The sequence below is a fragment of the Choristoneura fumiferana genome, chromosome 4 (assembly GCF_025370935.1).
Source record: "Choristoneura fumiferana chromosome 4, NRCan_CFum_1, whole genome shotgun sequence".
NCBI lineage: Eukaryota > Metazoa > Arthropoda > Insecta > Lepidoptera > Tortricidae > Choristoneura > Choristoneura fumiferana.
In genome coordinates, this window is record NC_133475.1 from 3,816,456 (window position 1) to 3,841,733 (window position 25,278).

A 25,278-nucleotide genomic window follows, 5' to 3' on the forward strand; every position below is an offset into this window, starting at 1 on the left:
GCTAAACACTATTTGTCATAAAATATACTTAAACTTTACTTACTTAGATCGTATGGAAATATATTTACATAGTCAGCCATAGGGTTACCTTGACCGGCCCGTCAAAATTAGCTGGTGCAACCCCCACTAAGTTGGGGACGCAGTTCTAACCAAACCTAACCTACTTTTCTGGTTTGGCAGTTTGCTTGCATTTGGGACGCAGTTATAACCTAACCTAACCTACTTTTCTGGTAGCAGTTCGTTTCTGTTGGGGACGCAGTTCTAACCTAACCTAACCTTCTTTTCTGGTAGCAGTTTGCTTCCGTTGGGGACGCAGTAAGTTCTAACCTAGCCTAACCTACTTTTCTGGTAGCAGTTCGTTTCCGTTGGGGACGCAGTTCGGGTGCCATTCGCGATCCATAATATCGTATGTTCTAATGTAATGTTTATCCTAATCATCATTTGCCATAACGGTTTTTTTTTCTGAAACAGTAAATATTTCAGAAATTTTGAAGTGGTTATTCTGTAGAACTGTATAGGTTAGGATAGGTTTATTTTATAATAACCCTGAAAAAATTACGGTTTCAGAGAAAAAAGCGTTATGGCAAATGATGATTAGGACAAATATTACATTAGGACATAAGATGTTATGTGTTTTAATATTAGTACAGAACAAATTAGATATTTTGGCATTAGGTCATGTTATATTATGGCTGAAGTAATTAGGTATTTTGAGCATTATGTAATGTAATATTATGGCTTATGACTCTTAGGACATAAGAAACATTATGGCTTATAATCTTTATGACTAATGAACGATATGTGAAGAGCGTTTAGGACTAAATTGGTATGGCACTTGACTTTAGGACATACGATGGTATGGATCGGGACCGAGACCCAAAATCAGACTACTTTGTAAAAAGTTATGCCTGGTCATACAGTACAATCAGCGACTGAACAATAAATCATCCCCTGTTTTCCTACCCTTAGGGTAGGTTTTTTTTTAATTTAAATGGTACCACTCTCGGGGTATACGCTTTCCAATAAAAAATAATCATCAAAATCGGATTACTCTGTAAAAAGTTATACATAAAAAAAATATTTATATACGCGTCGACTTGGGAACCTCCTTCGTTTTTTTCGTCGGTTAAAAATACGATCGAACATTATTCACTCTATCTTGTAATCATAAACAGCCGGAATAAGAAAAGTGGGCAGCAAGACTACACTTTATGCTTCACTCCGCTTGGTCAGTCTGCGACAAGGAACCGAGTGACACGCACGCCTTAGAGAAATCCTTAAGTCTCATAGATCAATTCTCTGCTCAAACGTGACCAAGAATTTGTGAAAATGTTCAAAGTTCACATGTTGATTGTAAGTAGTGTTGTGTTTTGTTTATGATTTTGAATGTTAAGACGTTTGTTAGAAGTGGATACGTAAAGAATACTGTCATAAAGGTTGGCAGCAAAAAATGAAATCTAGTTTTAGTTTTGAATGCTGCTTGGAATATGCTACAGGTACTGGATATTATATTTACTGTGCAAGGTGCATTTTAAAAATGTAGTGAAGAAAAAGAAATGAGCGATTCGGTTGAACTAAACCCCCTTGCAAAAAAAACGGGTACCTATGGTTTTTCAGATTTTTAGGCATTGAAGCTTAGAAAGTAAGCATTCATGCACATTAAATACAAAAACCATAGGTGCCCGTTTTTTTGCAAGGGGGTATATTTTTAAATTGGAACGAGAAAACGGTTATTTTTTGTTAAAGTCAACATTTACCCACACAATAAATTCTATTTACCTACGTACCTCGAAAGTAAAAGAAACAGTAACTATTTATGAAGAACAAACTGTTACCCTGGATGCCAGCTGTGAAGAATTCGTTAATCGTTAGGGATAAAAAGTATCCTATGTGTTAATTCAAGTTATATATAAACCATCCGTGTGCCAAATTTCATCCAAGCACATTGATTGAGCTGTTTTTTTTTTAATCGAGTAACAAACATCTAAATATCTTCACACACTTTCTCGTTTATAATATTAATACTTGCTTTTGCCCGCCGCTTCGCCTGCGGCTTCGCTTGCGTGGAATTCGATTCTCGCGCGCTGTTCTGCGCACTGTGCATTTTTCCGGGATAAAAAGTAGCCTATGTCGCTCTCTGGCCCATAAACCATCTCTATGCCAAAAATCCCGTCGATCCGTCGCTCCGTTTCGACTTGAAAGACGGACAAACGTACAAACACACACACACACTTTGGCATTTATAATATTAAGTATGCATTACCCGCGGCTTCGCACGCGTAAATCATTAGATACAGCAGCCGAATTAAAATTCCTGGATTTTACAAAATGCTCTCGGGATTACTACAAATCAGAAGTCGTGGTTTTTATTGACGATCCCGTGGGAATACCGAGATAAAAAGTAGCGTATTTGCATAAAAGATGGTATAAAATATCTACTCAAGATAGTTTTTAACCCGATATTGCTACTGGATTTATGTAAAATTCCAAAAACTAATCGCTTAGTCTAGACATGAAATTTCGATTGGGAATTCTGTAACATTTTATAATTTCAATCCACCGCTAGATCTGATGATTTACACGAGTTATACTGCGGGTATATAGAGACTGTAAATAATATGTGTTAATTAAATAACTGCAAACCTCAAACACCCCAAAAATATTTTTTCATTAGTTGATTGCATTTATTTTCGAATACCTTCATTATTTCCGAAAATATTCGTGTATTTTGCTAAGTCAGTAATTTACTCTACACAAATAATTTGTATTGTGCACTTCAAAGTTTTTAGAAGAAAATCAAACTGACAGTAAAACGGCCAGTTACATACTATTTAAATATTATGTAAACTCACTAAAAAAATTAATTGGCGCATCGGCATGTGGCATGTTGCATTTGTAAATGTTAGACTGGTCACAATAAAGAAGGGATTTGAAAACACAAACACAACCTGATTTCAAACATAGTGTATGTAATCAATTGTACTTTCAATTCTGAGTAAACTATTTTCTGTATTTTAGTTATTAAACTAACACCTTGTATAAATATTATGTACCTAATCCATTCATAATATTACGAGGGGCTTTTCAGTAGGTACCTAAATCCCGCTAGATTTCGTTTTTCAACGGTGCAAAGTCACGGAAAGAAAATAAGTGAATGAACTTAATTAACATAGCCATCCATCTATATTTTATAAATTTGTCAACGTGTCAGTAGGTCAACTGGTCCATTTAAAATTATACAAAATATAATGAATGATTAACAAATTTTAACGCGTGTTGAAGCTCTTAAATAATTCTAATGACTTATGTTTATCGGTTGAAATTGTTACTAAACCGGTTTTGTTGGCTCGTGTCTTACTGAAACAGGTCAAAACAATTTTTATCTCAATAATAACGTAATAAAGTAGAAGTAAAAAAAACTAAATAAATACCATTCTGTCTTATGACCTTTAAACTTCGTGGCTGTTGGTCTTGGATTTTACTTTCTGCATCGGAGCATAAAAGTCATTTTATATCGTCTAGATCCAGCGTAAATGCAAAGTTTATGAGCGCTAGAAGTATTTTTTTTTATTGTGATGTTTTGATTGCATGGAATAACGGGTGAACGAGAGGTGTTTAAAATAGTATTATAAGTATGTGCCGAAAGTAAAGTTGTTAAAAATGCAAAAATGTTGTCCAGATTATATCTAAATTCAGTCTACTTTGCAAAAAAATATTCGTGGTAATGTACCTATAAAAAGTTCAAGTGACGACTTTGGTCACGTTTGGTTGAAAAATATTTGATGAGCGAAAACTACTATTATGAGTAATAATGTTTCATTATTCTTGCTTATGATGACTATAGATATAAGATATTGTCGTAACTATTCTTACGAAATGTCATAAAATATTATTGTATTGGTACAGGTGGACAAAATAATGTACTTAATCTGATGGAAAAATATCGGGAGCGCCAAAGTTCGCATAACTACTTTTCGCTAGCCATAACGTAATTTTTGTCCGAATCATCGTTTGTCATAATTTTTTTCCCACTTAAGCTGTAAATTTTCCTAAAAATTTTAAATGGTCATCCTATAGAAAATCGTAGGTTAGGTTAGGTTTGTTTTATTATATGACAATTCTGAACAATTATTGGATTCAGAGAAAAAGAGTTACATATTATGACAAACGATCATTCTGACAACATTACGTTAGGACTTTCAATAAGTATGTGAGCCGATATGGACCCAAAAATATCATATAATGTGAGATAAAAAAAAGAAGACTTTAATTTATTTTTAAAATCACTTCGGCATTTGTAATTTGAAGTCATTTCTGTTATTTTCGTTTAGAAACGGATAGTTTTGTGGTTTTTATTTGCTGAGAATCATGAGCATTAATGATTCTGATAAAGATAAAGTGATTGTAATTTTCCATATAATTTCGTTTCGCGGCGAGCCTTATTTTCTTAATAGAAATGCATTGTACCCGTGATTTTGAGTAAAAAATAATTATTAAAAATTAAAAATAAGAGATTTCAAATAGAAAAGCCCATTTGGCCAGATTTTTTTTTTTCATTTAAAGTATTGTTTCAGATGGTTGTATGTCTTCATTTAATAAGCGGATCTAGAATGAAGTGTAAGTTATGTCAATTTCATACAATTATATCTGTAAGGTAAGAAGTAGACATGGGTAATCTCGACTCCGACAAGTGATTTATTCAGTAAATCCAGCTCACGGTACCGAATCCGTTTATTGACTCCGGTTCTTTCGAGCAATTATTACTTTGTCTATGGGCAATCCGGCTCGATTCGGTACCGAGGTACTGAAGTACCGATTCGTCCTAATGACTCTTTTGAATATGTGAGTCACTCTGGATATACTACTACTGGCGAACCGGCTCCGGGGAGCGGTTCTGAAATTGGTATCATGCTATCCCTCTTCTTCTCGTAATAAATGCTATTAGCGTGAGCGGGACGGCACATATCCGATCCGATCCGACGTGATTGAACGAAAGTGAAGTGAGTGCTGAATCACCGATCGCGAGTCGCTCGATCCAATAGGTTGGTCGGAGGTAGTAACTCCTCGGAGTCGATAAGATTTGAAAGGAGTCAATAAGGGATTCGGATCCGCTTTAGGATTTACCCGTCTCTACACAGTAGTTTAAGTTTATAACATTAGCAAAATTTTCACCTATTGAGAATTAGCATGTTGAGCACAGGGACTTTTACCTTACCTATTGAGTATTGCTGGTATCTGTCGTTGGCTTATTTCTGCTTGCAATCAACGAATTTCTAGTACATGGTATCTCTACTTTTGTCAACTGATTTGCGAAATCTTAAATATCGGAAATCTATCAGAAATGAAGAAACAAGCCCTGAGGTAATCTTTTTCAGGGAACCAATTAAAACCATTTTTAGGGTTCCGGAGCCAAAATAGCAAAAACGGATCCCTTATAGTTTCGCCATGTCTGTCTGTCTGTGTGTCTGTCCGTCCGTCCGTCCGCGGCTTTGCTCAGGGACTATCAATGCTAGAAAGATGTAATTTTGCACGACTACGTATGTAAGCTATGCAGACAAAATGGTATAATAAAAATTTCGAAAATATATTTTTTTAGTGTACCTCCCATAGACGTAAAGTGGGGGTGATTTTTTTTTCTCATTCAAACTTATCGTTCGATAGGTCGTTGGATAGGTCTTTCAAAATAATTAGGGGGTTGCTAAAACGATATTTCGCTTCAGTGATATGTTTGCTAAATATTCAACTTTAAAGTGCAAATTTTCATTAAAATCGAGCGCCCCCCCCCCCTCTCAAATCTAAACCGGTAAATGGAAAATTTTGAAAAAATTCAGAATGGTAGTAGAAAGTTTATCAAACTTTCAAGGAAAACTATAACGGTTAGGTTTGCTTGAGAATTATTAGTAGTTTAAGAGTAAATAGCAGCCTAAGTATAAAATATACCTAAACTTGGAAGATTCCGTATAAAACACGAAATTCTTAGAAAAATAGTACTTATTTTTTTGTAATGGCTGCGGCAAATAGTACTTTTTTTTCTATTAAATAAAGCTAATAGTTAGCGAGACTACGTCTCTTTACGGTAGCGGGGGTCCAGGCTTTTTAAACAATGTTTTTTCTGAAACTGTAAACTATTCAGGATATCATCGTGTCAGCCGAAAGACGTCCACTGCTGGACATAGGCCTTCGACTCAGACCGGTCTTGTTTTCCGCGTCCACCGCGATCCCGCGATCTTAACCAGGTCGTCGCTCCATCTTGTTGGAGGCCTACCGACAGCTCGTCTCCCGGTCCGCGGACCCCATTCGAGAACCTTCTGACCCCATCGGCCATCGGTCCTGCGATGTGCCCCGCCCACTGCCACTTCAGTTTTGAAATTCTTCGGGCTATGTCGGTAACCTTAGTTCTGCAGAGAAACCCCGAGCACAGACCTTTGAGCTCATAGCTCTGATTCAGGATATATTTTAGGACTACACTATAAAACAATATAGGTTACACAGCGGGTTATTTTGAAATATACATTAATTGTGTTTTCGGCAGATCCAGATGACTTGCCGATCAAATATCCGGGACCCACCAAGAACGTGAGCAACCGGTACGGCACCGTCGACGTGCCGGAGGAGTGCAAGGACCTCAACTATTGCACGGTCAAACCGCCAGACTACCCTCAGGAAATGTTCGATAAAATGTTCAAAGGATCCGTAAGTCCATTTACAAAAAAACTTAGTCTAAAAGTTAGTCTGTCTATTCGAACATAACACACAGAGGCGGCATCACATTTATCCGTCAGATAAATTTAGAAAGAAAAGAAAGAAAGAAAATACATTTATTCACAACACAAGACACAACTGAAATTGTAGGCATGTGTTAGTTAGTACAATATATAAATTAGAGTAAGCATCAATATTGTTATTTATGACTATTGCGGAATGCAAAATCGATACAAACCGTGATGCGGTTTAACGATGCGATAAATGATTAATTGTATTTTTTTCTTATATTCATTAATAAATAGATAAAATAATAACAACAGTATTAAGTACAAATAGACAACACTACAAATAGACTATTTACATACTGGATGGTGAAACAAGGGGTAAGACTAACAATAAATACTTACTAAATCACGACAGGACACCAAAAATGCCTCCACTCAGCAGGTGTTCCAACACGTAATGTATAGCAACGCTGATTTTCTCTGAAGCCCATACCAAACCATGCACTTAAATAGTAAAGTTATTTAATACTTTTGTTGTCAACATTTACATTGGTATGATACAGCAACTAACTGAATCCGGTAGGGTTGGTCCTGATCACGTCTTCCGAATCAGCCTTTATGTAATCAAAAATATCTATACATCTAAACCTTTAAACGAGCAATTCTTTTATATGTATATATATAGATATATTATATATTTCCGGTTTTCGGGGATGAAAAATCGATCTATCTTGGCCTTATCTCTGGGAAAACGCTTGGTACAGAGTTTTAGCCCGAGCGAAGTTTGTCACCCAGATATTGAACTTTAATACCTTAATAATAGGAATAGAGTGCATGTGCCGATATTTTTGAACACCTTGGCCTCTCCGAAATATCTGATGGCGACCTTTGTGCTACGAATGTAATCCCATACATTTGTCAAGGCAATTACAGTGAAATTGATTATTAACACTAACTGTCCGTGCATTAAAATGAAATGCACCTGCAAACTAGCTCTGCCACGTCTACGTGACGTCAGAAATGGATAATTCTGTACATTTGTGTATTACCTATAATGCACGGAGGTATCGACCCATGACAGTGGCGAATGCGAGGGACAGCTAAAGTGTTAAAAGGTTCCACCGTGATACGGGTACGTGAAACAGGTTTAAGGCACTTGTCCCACCGCCGACGATGAGCGAGAAGCGAGTAGAGCGAGTAACTAGAAACTAGTGGGCGAGCAGCGAGAAGCGAGTGTAGTTTTGTCGCTCGGCTGTAAGTGAGTGTTCGCGTGCAACGGGCGATTACTCGCTCCACTCGACTCGCTCGTGCGGGGCAGCCGCCAAGCTGACATCGCTGAGCGAGTATCTATAGCTCAGCGAGTTTTATAGCTCTTGTTGCTGCGACAAAAGATGTAAGAGCGAGTTCTCGCCGACAGTGTGAACAGCCAGCGATCAACTATTAATATATGTGTCTCTTTTACTCACACAGGATCTTATATCTTTTGTTCGCTTCTTGAGCGAGAAAATAGTCGATAGCCAATCGTTTCCTCGCTGGCGGTGAGACAAGTGCCTTAGACCGTATGTACGGTACGATTATCGTTACGGCTTAGACAAATCGACACCATGATTACCTACTGGCAAGTGCCTACTTAGTGTGGCATCGTCCCATTTCTGTTCACACATATCTAACGAGCGAATCAGTATTACAAGGTGCAAAGAAGCCAAGGAATTTTTTTTTTAGATCATTGTTTCCGTACTACATGACAAAATACATACTTAAAAAAAATCTGTGAAGCTATTATATAGATAAACTTTATTGATCGTGTAATTGCAGATTGGTTCTGATTAAATTAGATTTGTTTCTTATAACCAAATCGTAAGTATTAAAACTTCTAAAAACAAATTAATCATTACGTCAAATGGCCATTATGTTTTCAGTTCATTAGTCTATTGAAAATTGGTGCATTGTGATTTTATACGTACAGTCGTGTCAGGGCTTCCGCCTTTTCGTAATCAATTTCGCTATGATTTCTTTGGCAAATGTATGGGATGTCAACATGACATTAGTAGCACAAAGGTTACCCCCTGGTACGTGATTCAGTTTCCTTGACCGTACCCTCTATAACTGCCAGATGCGCTAAGTAGAATAATGTACAGTTTTAATTCTATTTTGATTTTACTAACATTATGAAGGCCAACAAGTTTAGTTGCAAATGCAGAGATGACTAAATAACAACAACTTAATAATACCTACTTATACATACGAGAACTAGTGGACTTGAACAATAAAAATAATGCAAAAGATAAATAATGATTGGTTTTTTGGAGTCTTTTTCTATTTTTTTTTTTAATACAAAAACACTCCAAAAAACCAATCATAATTTGATTGCTTAGTAGCGACATCTCTTGTCTGGGTGAGCGGTTGGTTCCGAAAGAGTGTGACGTCTCTCGATGAGAACGGAGCATAGATGTCGCTAGTGCTGCTGCATAAGTAGCGTAGTAGAAATAAGCAACCTGAGATATGTATGCATAGGAAAAATTCGTGTCTAGCATCCTGTCCAGCGGTGGTGTAGGGGTTATAGCACGCAGCACGGATTGTTGAGGACCTGGGTTCGGTTCCCAGCGCTGGTCTCTTTTTCTGGTTTTTCTGTGCATCCATGTCTCAGTTTGTATTTTCGAAAGATAAATAAGTTTAACATCTTGAATATCGTGACAAAGATCGTTAAAATTACTAAACGCTTCGTCGATTATTCTTATTAGTAGGCAGAAAGCCTAAAAATACTCAACTAGGACATATTAATAATCACAATAACGTTCAGATTTCGATTCGGTTAGTGGGATTAAAGCATTTGTATATGTTCCAGAAACTGGGGAAGCTTCCAAACCTGGTGATTCCGAGCCAGGCTGAGATCGATCTCGGGAACAGACAAGGTGGGCCAGGAGAGCTGGACGACTGCAGGGCTACAGTCACGGTAAGCTCTTTATCTCTTTCTCTAGCTCTGTCTTTTCTTAAACACTGTTGAAACGTATGCCTCTAAGGATTCTCCGCGGCCATTTTTCCGATTATGTGTCTACGAAATTTGCACCAAAAAAGAGAACCGACTGAACCAACCGGCCCAATGTCCAAGGTGGTTAGAGAATCTGACTACGAAGCTTGAGGTTCCGGGTTCGATCCCCGATAATTGTATCCCGGGCAGATAATTGTATAGATAATACAAATATGTTTGTTCTCGGGTCTTGGACGTTTTATATGTATTTAAGTATGTATTTCTATGTAAGTACAAATGTTTATCCGTTGTTTAATAGTATTCCGTAGTACAAGCTTTGCTTAGTTTGGGACTAGGTCAATTGGTGTCAATTGTCCCATGATATTTACTTATTTATTTATTAGAACCTGAGGGTCCAGGACCGGATAGGCTCTTGTCATTATACAGAATGTATTATTATTACTACAATTACATCATAGCTGGCACAACTGATGAATAACTACGTACCTACGGAGTCATAAATACAGGCGGGGAAGAACTACCTCATTAACTTAATTCTCACGTCTGCGGCCGTGAACTCGTAGTAACATTGTTTAATAGGTAATACAGTCAGTTTATTCGACCTTGCTCACAATTCATAAGTGTGAGAGAGAAATACTTTTCTGCGACACCTTTGACGTTTTTTGAATTCTCACGATTATTGTTATGCGAGATGCGAGACTAATCTTTAACAGATAACTATGTTTTTTCTGGGTCTTCGTTTGTAAAGCGTAATTTTCCTACGCGCAAAGTATGGATAGCCACATTAGCATATCTTCTTATTAAAATATGGATTATAAGGGGCTGTTTCACCATCCATTGATTAGTGTTAACTGTCGGTTAAATGTGATGCCGTCTCCGTCTATTCGAACAAAACAAATAGAGACGGCATCACACCTAACCGCCAGTTAACACTAATCAATGGATGGTGAAACAGCCCCTTGATCTACTTAAAAAGTCATTAATATAATTTACTAGCTTTTGCCCGAGGCTTCGCCCACGTGGTATTCAGTTATCGCGCGCTGTTCCCTCGAGAACTGGGCATTTTTCCGGGATAAAAAAATAGCCTATGTCCTTCTCTGGCCCATAAACTAGAATCTCAATGCCAAAAATCACGTAGATCCGTCACTCCATTTCGACGTGAAAGACGGACAAACCTACAAACAAACACACTTTCGCATTCCTAATATTAGTATGGATTAACAATCTCCATATACCTGAGTTTTCTGTGCTGCTTACTTTGCGTTGGTGTGTATTATATTAAAAACTTCTGCGTATTTTGGTGAAGTATATTCTTGCAACATATTTCATCTACAATATCAAAATAACAAAAATAATGTTTCTTCGGCTTAAAAACAAACACGATATCACCGCAAACTTCTACGAAACACTAATTATCCACATAACATAACTGGGTCAAAATTGTTTTCGTTGCCTTGTTTCGGACCACTCTGTTACGAAATTATTTTTGTCTTCTAACTAACAAATAAAAAAGATGTGGTGCCATTGCCTGTCTTTTTCGCCATTGTCTGTCCTTTTCGATGTAATTCGTAACCTAAAAAAAAATTTTAAATGCCACTATGTCCGATACGAATAATTCTACTCCGTCACTTTTTTTCGGGGACAAAAACAAGACAACGAAAAGAATTATGACCAACTATGCATTTCTTTGCTTCGTTTGGGATCAAGCCAATTTGTGTCAGGTTTTTTTTTTTTTTTATTCGACTGGATGGCAAACGAGCAAGTGGGTCTCCTGATGGTAAAAGATCACCACCGCCCATAAACATCTGCAACACCAGGGGTATTGCAGATGCGTTGCCAACCTAGAGGCCTAAGATGGGATACCTCAAGTGCCAGTAATTTCACCGGCTGTCTTACTCTCCACGCCGAAACACAACAGTGCAAGCACTGCTGCTTCACGGCAGGATTAGCGAGTAAGATGGTGGTAGCAATCCGGGCGGACCTTGCACAAGGTCCTACCACCTGCAAAGGTACAGGTATGCTTACTCTTCGTATGACGCTTTCTGAAAGCCCGTACTTAATTGTTTTTAATCTACAATAAGGTCAGTGCCACTCGTTAAGTTTATGAACGTTCAATTTGACCTTTGAAAATATGACTGTAAACTTGCATGAAATATGAAATAAAAAATTACACTTAAAAAAATAACACTGTTTTTTTTATGCCAGCGGTATCTTTAGCTTCACGTTTCTAGGCCGTATACACATATTTAATAAAAATCCAGGCTTCTTACGAGATATCTATACGAGTACAACGCTCTCTCTCTCTTACTAGAAACAGGTTGAATGCCCGTTTCTCCACCAGGCATACACACTTGCGTGTTTCCAAGCAGAGCATATTTACATTTGTGTATTTCCATGCAAATTTAAACTACAGCGTAAAGTATTAACGCACACACGCACGCACATACACACAAACTTTCGCGTTTATAATACACTATCTGTTGCCCGCGACTCCGTCCGCGCAGTATTCGTTTATCGCTATCCCGCGGTAACTTTGCAATTTTCCGGGGTAAAAACTATCCTATGTCCTTCCCCGGGACTCAAACTATCTGTATGCCGAATTTCATCTAAATCGGTTTAGCGGTTTAGACTTGATTGAGTAACAAACATACAAACATCTTCACAAACTTTCACATTTCTAATATTACTAGCGTTTACCCGCGGCTTCGCACGCGTAAATCATTAGATACAGCAGTTGAATTGAAATTTTATCCGGGATTTTATTTAATTCTCGTGGGAATTCCCTAAAATTACATCGTGGTTTTCATTCACGTTATATTATAACAACCATGCCAAATTTCATGATTCTAAGCCAAGCGGTTATTAGTTCGAGATTTTATCCCTATCCCGTGTGAATATCGGGTTAAAAAGTAGCTTATGTGTTATTGCAGACGTCCAGCACCCTACATACCAAATTTCATGACTCTAAGCCCAGCGGTTGTTATTTCAAGATTTTATCCCTATCCCGTGGGAATATCGGGATAAAAAGTATTCTTTGTTTTAATCCAGGTTATAAACTAACTTTTCGCCAAATTTCATCTAAATCCGTCTAGCCGTTTTAGCGTGAAGAAGTAACAAACATACTCACTCACACAAATTTTCACGTTTATAATATTAGTAGGACTAGCTTCTGCCCGCGACTTCGTCCGCTTGAAATAGTAATTTTGGGAAGTATTTAATTTATATAGGATACCTATTCTGCCAATAATAGTACATAGAAACTTCTACGGTTTACCAGAAATAACCTATTTTAGTACATTGCTACAAATATAAACTATTTTTTTTGTTCTTCCATACATCCATCCATCCGATGTTCTATGGTAAAACATAAATATTTTGCGGGTAGCCATATTTTAGCAATACGACGTGTATTCTACCCTGCCAACACAAAAGGACTAATTCTTCATAGTGAACTATTGACACCTTACGTCCTTTATTGTAAGTCAAGGCATTTTTACTAAGCATAGCTACACATATTTCCGATAAATATACTTACACGTAGTAACTTTTTTGGAATTCCTTAAGAAGTTTCATCCCCATATTTCAAGTAAATAGGTCGAAATTTGAAAAGCGCCAGATCAAATGTTTTTAGGGTTCCGTACCTTAAAAGGAAAAATGGAACCCTTGTAGGATTACTTTGCTGTCCGTCCGTCCGTCTGTCTGTCAAGACCCTTTATCTCGTAAACGCGCGGAGTAAGGTATATATCGAGTTGAAATTAAAACCCTAAACTCAGGTCAATAGTCCCGAAAGCTGTGATAAAATCACACCTCTAAGTCAAGGCAATCAAAAAGCTACAGTCGTTAAAAAGGTGTTTCCATACAAATTGCCTCAACAGAAAAGTTATAGGGTAGGTAGGTACTTCGGCTGTCCTAGAAACTTGGAATTTTGCATAAAGGTAGCTCTTATAGCACAATAAATAAGAAAAATCTCAAAATCATAATTTTTCATGTCTGACTGTCTATGTGAATAAGCTATCTAAAATGACCCCACATTGCGTACATTTTGCTTATGAGCTTAAAAGGCTCTGCTAACACTGCACCATCCCCTCTGCTAACATCCCCTCGCAGGTAACATTTTCAAAAACGCTTAAACAAATATCTATTTATTTCTTATAAGTAGCCCAATGCCAAGTTTCCATATAAAGTTTCATCCCCTATTTCACCCCTCACAGGAAGAATTTTTAAAAACGCGCGAACAAATATGTATTTATCACGTGCCCAAATACCAAGTTTCATAAAGAACCATCGATTTATCTTCGACAATGACGATCTTCCATATAAACTTTCATCCCCTATTTCACCCCCTCACAGGAAGAATTTAAAAAAACGTGCGAACAAATATCTATTTATCTCTTTTCACGTGCCGAAATGGCAAGTTTAATAAAGATTCATCGATTTATCTTCAATAATGACGACCTTGCGTATAAACTTTCATCCCCTATTTCATCCCCTCACAGGTCGATTTTTAAAAAAGCTCAAACAAATATAGAATTATTTCTTATTAAGTGCCTAAATGCCAAGTTTCATGGTTTTGTCTTCGATAGCTACGAACTTCCACCATATAAACTTTCATCCCCTATTTCAACCCCTGAAAGCCTCTTTTTCGCGATAAAAGATAGCCTATGTTCTTTCCCAAGGTCTATTCTATCTCTGTACCAAATTTAATAAAAAACCGGTTCAGCGGCTTAGGCGTGAAAGCGTAACAGACAGACAGACAGACAGACAGAGTTACTTTCGCATTTATAATATTATAGTATGGATATTTCTTATTAAGTGCCTAAATGCCAAGTTTCATGGTTTTATCTTCGATAGCTACGAACTTCCACCATATAAACTTTCATCCCCTATTTCAACCCCTGAAAGCCTCTTTTTCGCAATAAAAGATAGCCTATGTTCTTCCCAAGGTCTATTCTATCTTTGTACCAAATTTCATCAAAATCGGTTCAGCGGCTTAGGCGTGAAAGCGTAACAGACAGACAGACAGACAGAGTTACTTTCGCATTTATAATATTAGTATGGATTAGTATAATTAGTATATTAGTATTAGTATTAGTATATTAGTATTAGTATATTAGTATTAGTATATTAGTATTAGTAGGATTACATTTATAGTATTGTGACATAAATAAAACCTTTTTAGTCTCGTAAGCCTAAAATTGTTACTGGCCATCAAGACGCCAAATCACATATTATTAATAATAGAAGAATTTAAATTAAGGATAAAAAAGTTGCGTTGTGTTTCGTCTTTTAGTCAATAAATGTTAAGGTAAATAAATGTTGTTATAAAAATGTTCCAAATGGTCCTTCGAATCGGATTATTATTATTAATGTTGTTATAAACAACTAGTATAATAATAGATATTATTATGTTTTGTGGCTTTGATATGTGAAGGTGTGAAGCAATTGGCGGTTAGCCACTAAGAAAACGTCAGAACGAAGGCGCTGTTGTATTTACATTTTAAATTAATGACACAAACACAAACTTACCTGACCATGGTCAAAACTGTAACTACTCGTAATGCCACATTAATTATCAGAAGCATGACCACGTAGTACAGTCGAACAATTTGATTCCTGACTCATCGTAGAACGTTCTCACAGTAGTCATAATAAATTCCCTTGTCTAGTAATGCGATGTCACTGCGAAAAGGTTCAACAGACAGTGTCACGATTCAGTCGGTTCGACTAAGAACAATTTTGACTCCGTCGCAGACTTAAACAAGGTGGTTTTTTAGTCGTCATCCGATTATTTGGAGATATACTTGTAAATATGGGTTTGTAGGTTTAGAATAAGTTAGTTTTTGTTCATTTCTCTTTGTTTTTTGCAATGACTGGAAAAAATGTATAAAAAATACTTTATATTTCAAATTTTGGTATATAACTATCATGATTTTTGGATCGTAGTTAAAAATATGCATGGACGTCGATGATTGCTTACCATCAGGTGACCCGCATGTTCGTTTCCCCCTTTTATATATATAAACTTAACATTCTTTAGGTAATATTGAATGTAACTTTTTCGGCCGACGTACCGTTTTTGGGCTACAAGCAAAAAACTGAAAAAGGCCAAAATTTTCTACATTGGTTATTGGTCTCTTAAAAGGTTATGCATACCTCCTGGAATTGGGAAAACTCGGATGATAGGGACGCATTTAGGATCAAATTAAGACGACGAAGAAGAAGCGTTGGCAGTGCCCTTAGTGTAAGCTTTCGGTTGCAAAATACGTTTCGATCGCGTTCGCGTTAAAATCTCAATTTGTATGCAAACACGAACAGCGCCTCTAGCGGAACATTTGCGAGGTTCGTGTTTCCATACAAATTGAGATTTTAACGTGAACGCGATCGAGACGTATTTTGTAAGCGAAAACTTACACTAAGGGTACTGGCCTCCCACTAGGTGGACTAATGACATCGCGAGAATTGCGGGTAACCGGTGGATGCAGTGGCAAATTGTCGTTCATTGTGGCGTTCTAAGTGGGAGGCCTTTGTTCAGCACACACACACACATACGCACACGCACACTTACACGCGCGGCCTGATGATGATGATGATGATGAGTGAATTATAATGATAAAGTGCAAAGGCAAACCTGTCCGCGACCTTGTGCGTGCGTCGTTTCCGCGCACTCCAATATACTCATGTTTACCGTCTAGGTTGTTGATATAGTGTCACATTGTATCTGAACGATGAGATGCATAATATTGTTGAGAACCATCGTTATCCCAGATATACGTCCCACTCTCCCACTGCTGGGCACAGGACTCCTTTCAGAAAGAGAGGGCTTAGGCCGTAGTTCCCACGCGGGTCCAGTGGGGATTGGGAACTTCATACACACCGTTGAAAGGGGGCTACTGTTTTCGCGCTAACCAGTTGGCGCCACTGTAGACAGAGGTCCTGCCTGAAGCATACTTAGTGGTTAGTTTGTTATTACGGGCGTGAAAACAAAATTTACATTAAAATCATATTTAACAGTATTGCGTAGCCCCGTTTTGTTCGGAAAAAAGGTTTTCGAAAGACAAAACTTGTCTCAAAACACAGACATTCATTTCCCCGTAACGCATATTTGCCTTAATTATTTTCGGGTCTCTTAAAATATTAAAAAAATATATTCTAATTATAAATAAACCCACGTAGCTCAGCCTAAAACAATGACATTTGACATTTCGGAGACCTCTCGCTACACGCGCCTCTAGCGGCGAATTCATACGCGATAGCCCTCATATTGCTTCGCAGGTTTGTGCAGGTCTCCTCACAATGTTTTCCTTACCGTAAAGCTCGTGGTAAATTTCAAATGTAATTTCGCACATTCATTTCAAAATAATTCATAAGTGCGTTCCCGAGTTTGAACCGACGGTCCTCTACTTGAGAGGCCATAGATTAAGCCACTCGGCCACTACGGCTACCATCTATATTGTACTCTGCAAATAGAGCGTGTTTTGTTCTGCACGATTTATAGCGAAAAATAGTACAGTACGATTACCTGGAGTTAACACTTGACAGATGGGCGTGCCTTCAGTCAATTTTCAACTTTGAGGCCATACAAATAAAATTGATTTTCCATAATCTGTAAACGTGGGTAGCGGTATACTAAAAATGGCTTTATTTGTATGAGGTCAAAGTTGAAAATTGACTGAAGGCACGCCCATCTGTCAAGTGTTAACTCGAATTAATCAAACTGTACATATTGGTGAAATTTAAATCGTGATCCAAAAGTAGTGATTCATACTCAGTTAGTGCTGGACAAAATAATGCGTTGACCCATTTGTTGAAATTCGTCGGATCAAATTAGCGGTTTCCATACATTGACTTCGTGATTTAATTTGAACAATGTATAGAAACAACAAATTTTTCATACTATTTTTCATGCATCACGCACCATTACCAATCTACTTGCAAATATATCACACGCAGGAGCTGATGCGAGAACAGCATTCAAAAGCTGCGAAGCACGTATTAAGTGGGGATTTCTTGCGAGACCCTCACATGTAAACCTTTACTCCTTTTGTAAAAATAAATAGCAAATAAAACCATAATAATATGGACGTTACCACAAATAGTCGAAATGATTTTTTTAAAACCATTATTAGGACATGTTGGACAAACCCTTCAGGCCAGAGAAAGTCTGTACTGTATTTGGCCTTTTTATATTGAACTATTTTGCTCCTACTACAATTTCTCCTACTGCTATTTCCTCCTTTCTCCTCATATAAAAATAAATACTTTCTAAAGCGACACATCGTTAGCGTGCAGCAGGGCTACTACGAAACTCGAAACTCGAAGTTCGTGTCGTGCGGTCCCTCTGACACTTATACTATTTAATACGAGAGCGAGAGGGAACGCACGACATGAACTTCGAGTTTCGAGTTTCGTAGTAAGTAGCCCTGCAGTGCCTCTAGTGTGGCGTTTTCACAAAGCATTCGTTTACTATTCGAAGACGTAAATCGAGCGTTCGATCGTCGATACGTAGCCGCCACATGTCCACGGTGCGGCTTCGTCAACTGTTTTCGTTACGATACGCGGACGAAATAGTTTACTCACAAAAGTTGTTGCGCAAACTTTCCGCTAGAGGCGCTGTCCGTGTTTCCATACAAATTAAGATTTTAACGCGAATGCGATCGAGACGTATTTTGTGAACGGGATAATACACTAAGCATACAGCACCATCTAGCGAGATAATAAAAAACTAAATTACTTAAACCTAAATAAATACGCATTAGACACATGTTGGCTCAAAAAACGCAAAGCTTCATAAAATGGTACCAACATGCTCTGTCTGTACACTGTTAGCACTTTAAGTATAAAGTTATTTATGCTTAAACAAGAAAAAAACATTACGAAAATTACTGTGAAAACGTCGTACGGCAAGCCTCGAGTAAATGATACGACAACATAAACACATCAGTGCGAGTTCGCGCGCTTCGTTGTGGAAGAAAACCAATAGTTATTCTAAGCATTAGAACATAAAACAATATTTACATTATGTCTCAATTAAGGCAGTCTGTTTTTTTAAATACTTTTTTTAATTTCCTGGTCCATTCTTTTTTCACGGACTCCATTTAGGAACATTATATGTCATTGTATAGACGAGTAGTAGTGTATGTATATGTCGCAGGGATATGATAAAAACAGGGATTTGATCAAATTCCTCAGGGATATGATCTCAAGTCCCGGGAGATGATAAAAAAGCATCGCGGTGTATCATTTCCCTTGCGGAATTCAGTGGTTTGATCAAGTCTCCGAGCTGTTTTAGGGGAATGATAGAATTATAGCAATGGCCGATGTATTTCTTCATTTCCCTTAGCAATTTGATCAAATCCCTGAGCTGTTTTAGGGAAAAGATAAAACGAGTTATTTAAGTCAACAAGATTCGAACATTTTACTAAACACGTCTAGTGATTTGATCAAATTCCTAAACTATGTAGGTATTTAACCAAATACCTAAGAGATATATATGATCAAGTCCTGGGATTGCGGAATTCAGTGATTTAATCAAGTCTCCGAGCCATTTTAGGGGAATGCTAGAATTATGGCAATGGCTGATGGATTTCATCATTTCATCGATGCAACGCGATGTTTTTTTATCATCTCCCAGGACTTGATCATCCCTGAGGTACTTGGTCAAATCCCTACATAGATTAGGAATTTTATCAAATCACTAGACGTGTATAGTAAAATGCTATAATTCTATCATTCCCCTAAAACGACTCGGAGACTTGATTAAATCACTGAATTCCGCAAGGGAAATGATACAACGCGATGTTTTTTTATCATCTCCCGGGACTTGATCATATCCCTGAGGATTTTGATCAAATCCCTGTTTTTATCATTTCCCTGCGACATATGCACTATGTTACTCTGACAGTTTTGACAAGTCTAATGAAACTACACGTTGAAAACCGTCTAGCCATTTAGACTAGAGAGAGGACCGCTACGCTTGAAAAACATAACCCTCTTTCGGACAGTCGGGTAAAAATACCTTGACCTACTGATTGGAGCTTTCGTATAGAATTCTGTTTTGTTTTACAGTACGAGCCGCTTTACAAGGTGCGAAACAAACGCACCGGCGATTGGCGGGTAGTCGTCAACTCCGAACAAGAAAATTATGTGCAAAAAGTCCGTTTGGAAACCTGTTCGTAAGTATATTAAGTGAAATTTCTCGAGGGCTTATAGAAAGTTGGGTAATAATTACATAATTTGAAACCAGCTAAATTTTATTTACCCAATGCCTCTAAAATTTGTATTAGGACCCAAAATTATATAGTGTGTCAGAATATATAAAGATATTTGACATAAGTTGTATGTATTTATCATAAGTAAATAAGTAGTATCCAATAGCCATATGTACACTTGAACTTTTCCTCGGGCGCTCTTGCTCGCTTGCCATTTTTAATTTCGGCATTTTAACATTGTAAATTCCGGCCGATGGATTTTAAATTATTATATTACTAGCTTATGCCCGCGACTACGTCTGCGCGGATCTAGGTTATCGCGCGGTGGCGCCCTCTACCGGAATAAAAGGTATCCTATGTTGATCCTTGGGGTTCAAACTACCTATATACCAAATTTCATCAAAATCGGTTCAGTGGTTTCGACGTGAAAGGGTAACAGACAAACAGACAGACAGACAGACAGACAGACAGTTACTTTCGCATTTATAATATTAGTAGGGAAGTAGGGATTATACATACCCAACTTTATTTAAGTCTTCGAGAAATTTCATCCGATTATCTGAGCGTTTCTACTCTTATTTTAAAAATATTTTACAAAACATACAAAAGTAAACAAAAGCTAAGTTTGTAAAGAGACTTCATAGAGCTCTAGTTTCATCTGTCCCGTTGTCTGTCTGTCAGTCTGTAGTCAAATCTTGCAATTTAAATTCGACCAACTTTTAGTAGTCGGATTGACTTTGGGCATACTTATGTAAATTGCGTGACAATACAATAATATGTTAGTGACATCCTGGTAGTCTGGCCAGGATCGTCTCCGCAGGACGGAACTCTTCAACATTTCATGGTAACGACTTGAAATTTGGTATGCAAATGTAGTTTGGGTGACAATGCAAGTAAAGTTGACAAAAAGTAGAGTCAGCAAAAAACTTGTATTAAAAATGTTTTTTTTACCAAAAACTTATTTAAGAGTCTATTGGTCGGTGCTTTTGGAAATACTATAACTACAAATAAAAATGCACCATAAAGAACTTGGCAGAAAGTTCATCTTGTACAGTCGCTATCAGGTATTTCGGAGCCGCCAAGGTGATCAAAAATATCAAAACATGATCTCTAATACCTTGACTCCACAACTGCACGGACAAGTTAAGCATCAATTTGCAACGTGGCTCTGTCCTATTGCGTTATTCAAGATTCAACATCATCTCAGAGTATTCCAGTGACTTTTTATAACAGAACATTACTTCTTCCAGCAAACCCGACACGAAATGTTTCATCGAATACCCCGAAGCTATCGGCTACGAGACATTCTGCAAACAGAAGTACAACGACTGGGAGATCATGGTGTCAGATGGCCAAGGGAACACTGAAACTATCACCACCGCCCTACCAGTTTGCTGTTCGTGTCACTACCGAGCCGTGCCCCTCGGTAATCGGTTCGGGAAACCTAATAACTGATAAGAAACCTTCGGGAAGACTTGATTTTAAAGCAGAGACAACGTTCCTGCCTCGCAAGTCAGGGCCAGTTCTGGGTTTGAATCGTTAATTCATACGACACTTTTATGCTTTGCCGTGAACAGGTTCGGTACTACTCTCAGGACTTAATTTAAGATTAAAATATCATTATCATCAGCCAAAGCACGTCAACTGCTGGACATAGCCCCCCAAAAGAACCTGTCCTCTGTCGCCTGCATTTATCGAACTCCTAAAACCAACTATAAACCTTTACCAGATCGTCAGTCCTCCTTGTGGGTCACGCTGCTTCCTGGTACGTGACCACACTTAGACAACATACTGGCCCCAAACTGGAATATAATGCAACAATCTATTTTATTATGATTTTTTAAGTCCACAATTTTCCTGTAGATTATAGTTTTGCTGTGAACGGTGAAATATAAAAGCCATCATCTGACTTGTAAATAAACCAATTGTTTGTTATAATGACCCTTTTAATAATTAAGATTAGACTTAACGTAAAAATGTCCTATGAAATAGGAAGTGTATTTTTGTATTTTATATAGCTTCGAGGCACACGTTAGGAAAGTGTATGTATGTTTATTAAAATTTCAACAAATGATGTACTTACATACGAGTACCAAATATTTTTTCCCTAATAACTTAAATATTATATTTTTTAAGTCTTTAAAACAAATTAAACTATATAAATAATAAATAATAAAACTATAAATTCTTAACTTACGCGTGATGCTTAAAGTTCACGATACGAGATAAAAATCGATTATAAAATAAGACAATTAATCGAAGGCCGTTCCGTTTCAATAAATATATGTATTACTTACGTTGTGTATCTGACTCAACACTGCATACAATTTATACTTGTCATATAACACGAAATGTATAGTTGATGATGCAATGTATAGCATGCCAGATGAGGCAAATCATGGAAGAGAACATCTTTATAAAATTCTATATTAAAATCCGCTGTCGTACAGTATTAAAGTTTGTATAATACCTATAAATAATTTCGAAAGTGTTTCAAGCTCACAACCGCAATCGAATGACCAATGACTGCTCGTATTTTAAGTTACGTAGTGTATTGCGTATGTAGTTCGATGACAATATTATTATGATTAAAAATCATCGATTTCTTGGAACAGGAAATCCATCATACGGCACAAAGTATTATTAAAGGGAAAGTCCAATAACCACAGATCCGCAGAAACAGTTTGGAAATACCATTAAATACTAAATGTAATTTTGTATGGACTTTTATTAAAGTATTTCATTGTAGCATGGTGCGGGTGACAGCCACAAGACTAGAGAATCAAAATGCGGAAACTTGAGTCGATAAAACTAATAATTTAAAATCTTCATATTTATCATAGTTAATGTCATCTATTAATCCTATCATTACGATATTAGAGAAATTCGAGGTTGGAATATTATTTGCCACTTAAGTAAGTATAAACGGAGTTTGCAAGATTATTCGTTTCTTACCAATTAATAAGTACCGATGTAACTCAAGGTTCATTATGACCTATCACTAACCCAGTCTCTGGTGTTACGTTACATGCATATTGCGTTTCTTCACTTTGTTGTGCTTAGAATTTAATTAATTGATTATAAAAATCTGATAGCTAATATTTATTTCGTATTACCACAAAATACAGATAGTTCAGAAGTCAATCTCCTGTATGTACTTCACTTTTCATACCTACGCTCGGCGGTCGCTCTAAGGTTGTCAACTATGGCTTATGCACCAAAAAACTATCGTGGTAGTGGCACTCTTATAAAAACTTCTTTTTTTTTGTTCCGTTCTTGCACAAAATAGTTCACAGATGCGTGTCTCAAGCGGATGGCACTCGCGCTCGCACTGGTCCCAACCGGCCCGAGATACCGTGTCCGTGAGCAGTGTCTATGTGTGCGTTGCTCGAGCGCACTTGTATGGAGATTGACTTCTGAACTTTCTGTGTTTTGTGGTATTATATAGTTCTTTATGTTCAAATATTTTACACCAATCATATTCAGGCTACAACTGAAATATAGTTCCATTATTTAGACCGCTGCCAGTGTTTTTGAGTAAAACGAAACGTGTATCAAGTGTCACCCGCACCATGCTGATGAAAGCACTGTAAATGCACAAGTCCGACTCAAAATAGATGCTTATAAAAATTTAAATTTTGACACGTTGCACATCTATTGCAATTAAAGCTATTGAAATACTTGTAATTATGGTAAACGCGATTTGACCCAAATATTAAAGTAGTATATTTAAAGGCGAAATTTAACTCGTCTAAGTTTAATTTTACTTTATACCTACTAGTCATAATATTAACTTTTTTATGAAATAAAATATTTTCTATTAATTTGCCTTTCATTCCAAGCGTTTAATTCGTTACCCTGCATGAATAAGGCGATTTTCCGGTATACAAATTGTTTCACTTGTTAACCTTGTGTGCCAAATTTCATCTAAATCCTTTGAACGGATTTTACCGTTATTCAAACGCAAAATCACAATTTATTAATTGGTTATACGTACATATAACAGGTCATGTTAATAGATGAGTACGTATTTAATTGGTTTGGTTATGGCTCGCCACATCGATGGCAGCAAAGTAAAAGAAGACATCTACAAAATTGCAATTTTACAGGAGAGCGTATTTAGTACAAAATATCGATAACTTTGAAATTAATGGACCGATTAACATGAAATTTTCTATGATGCATTAAAATAATGTTCTTTAGTGATTGTTTAACAGATATTTTTGCTGTAGCATTATTTTACAGAAAAATTGTAGATGTATTTGTTTACTTTGAAAGAGTTTAAACGTAGAGGAAGACATCTGCCAGATATCCGTTTATGCGTTGTAATGAAAAAACGCCTGTTCCATTATAAATATCGAATAAGTTGTGGTAATTTAAACTTATAAGAGTATTTAGATATAATCTAAACGACATGCAACGAGTATACACCCTTTTTTTGATAATTTTTTGCAGATGTCTCTATTTACTTTGCATTTATCATTTTATTCATTTTATTAAATGAGTTATCTACCACTAAACTTCATGTCTGTCTATCATATAAATTCATTTATTTCGATTAAAAAAGACGTAAAAAAGGACAAAAAAAGCTAGGAACCCTAAAATAAAAATAAAAACATTACATTTTTGTTTTTTTTTGTTATTTTAATGTTTTTTCGTAGTAAAAAAATATATTTTAAAGTTTTACATTAGAATATGTAATTAAATTACTATTAAATAAATGAACAGTGTAGGTACAAAGTACAAATAATGAAATTACAAAAAATATATAATAATACAAAACAATATAAATTGTAGAAAAATAAACAGTGTGTACTGTAATCTTAATAGTATAAAGTAAACAATATAATGCTTTAATGAATGTGAATAAGTCCAAAATTATCATCAATGGCCACATTGATCAAAGGCCCATCATCGTTAGTGAAAATTTTCTTGAATTTGTTTCGGAGTACATAGATACATATACCTCGGCCAGATTTTTCAGTTAGGTAGAAACAACTTTGAGATGAGAAGAAGGCCAAGAGGGGAATTCAGCTGGGCTGGGCAGCATTCGGAAAATTACGTCGAGTTTTCTCGTCACTTATACCGCAATGTCTGAACACGAAAGTTTTTAACCAGTTCATCCTACCCGTCATGACATATTGACCTGAAACGTGGATACTCATAGTACGGCTAATCCACCAGTTCAAGGTAGCTCAGCGGGCTATGGAACGAGCTATGTTTGGAGTTTCTCTGAAGGATAAAATCCGCAACGAGACTATCCGACACAGAACTAAGGTTATCGACTTAGCTCAGAGAATTATAGCAAGTTGAAGTGGCAGTGGGCTGGTCATATCAGGTGAAGAACCGACAACCGCTGGACTTCTTGAGT

General features: G+C 36.9%; 1 protein-coding gene across 2 annotated transcripts; it reads left to right on the forward strand.

Moving 5' to 3' along the window:
• The first annotated feature begins 1,216 nt into the window (after positions 1–1,216).
• LOC141427291 (uncharacterized) lies at positions 1,217–23,731 on the forward strand. 2 transcript variants are annotated; one of them, XM_074086595.1, is made up of 6 exons: positions 1,217–1,353; positions 4,575–4,617; positions 6,533–6,693; positions 9,556–9,663; positions 19,765–19,871; positions 21,158–23,731. In XM_074086595.1, the coding sequence occupies exons 1-6, from the start codon at positions 1,330–1,332 to the stop codon at positions 21,360–21,362; spliced, it is 648 nt and encodes a 215-aa protein (XP_073942696.1). In that variant the 5' UTR covers positions 1,217–1,329; the 3' UTR covers positions 21,363–23,731. The 2 variants fall into 2 exon arrangements, with proteins under 2 accessions (XP_073942696.1, XP_073942697.1); XM_074086596.1 differs by having other exon boundaries at positions 6,539–6,693.
• Positions 23,732–25,278: the final 1,547 nt, after the last annotated feature.

Excerpts from the sequence above, each read along its gene's own strand:
- LOC141427291 (XM_074086595.1), top strand. The coding sequence starts at position 1,330 with ATGTTCAAAGTTCACATGTTGATT. Across the intron at positions 4,618-6,532 it reads AAGCGGATCTAGAATGAAGT|ATCCAGATGACTTGCCGATC; the intron begins GTAAGTTATGTC and ends TGTTTTCGGCAG. Across the intron at positions 19,872-21,157 it reads GTCCGTTTGGAAACCTGTTC|CAAACCCGACACGAAATGTT; the intron begins GTAAGTATATTA and ends TACTTCTTCCAG.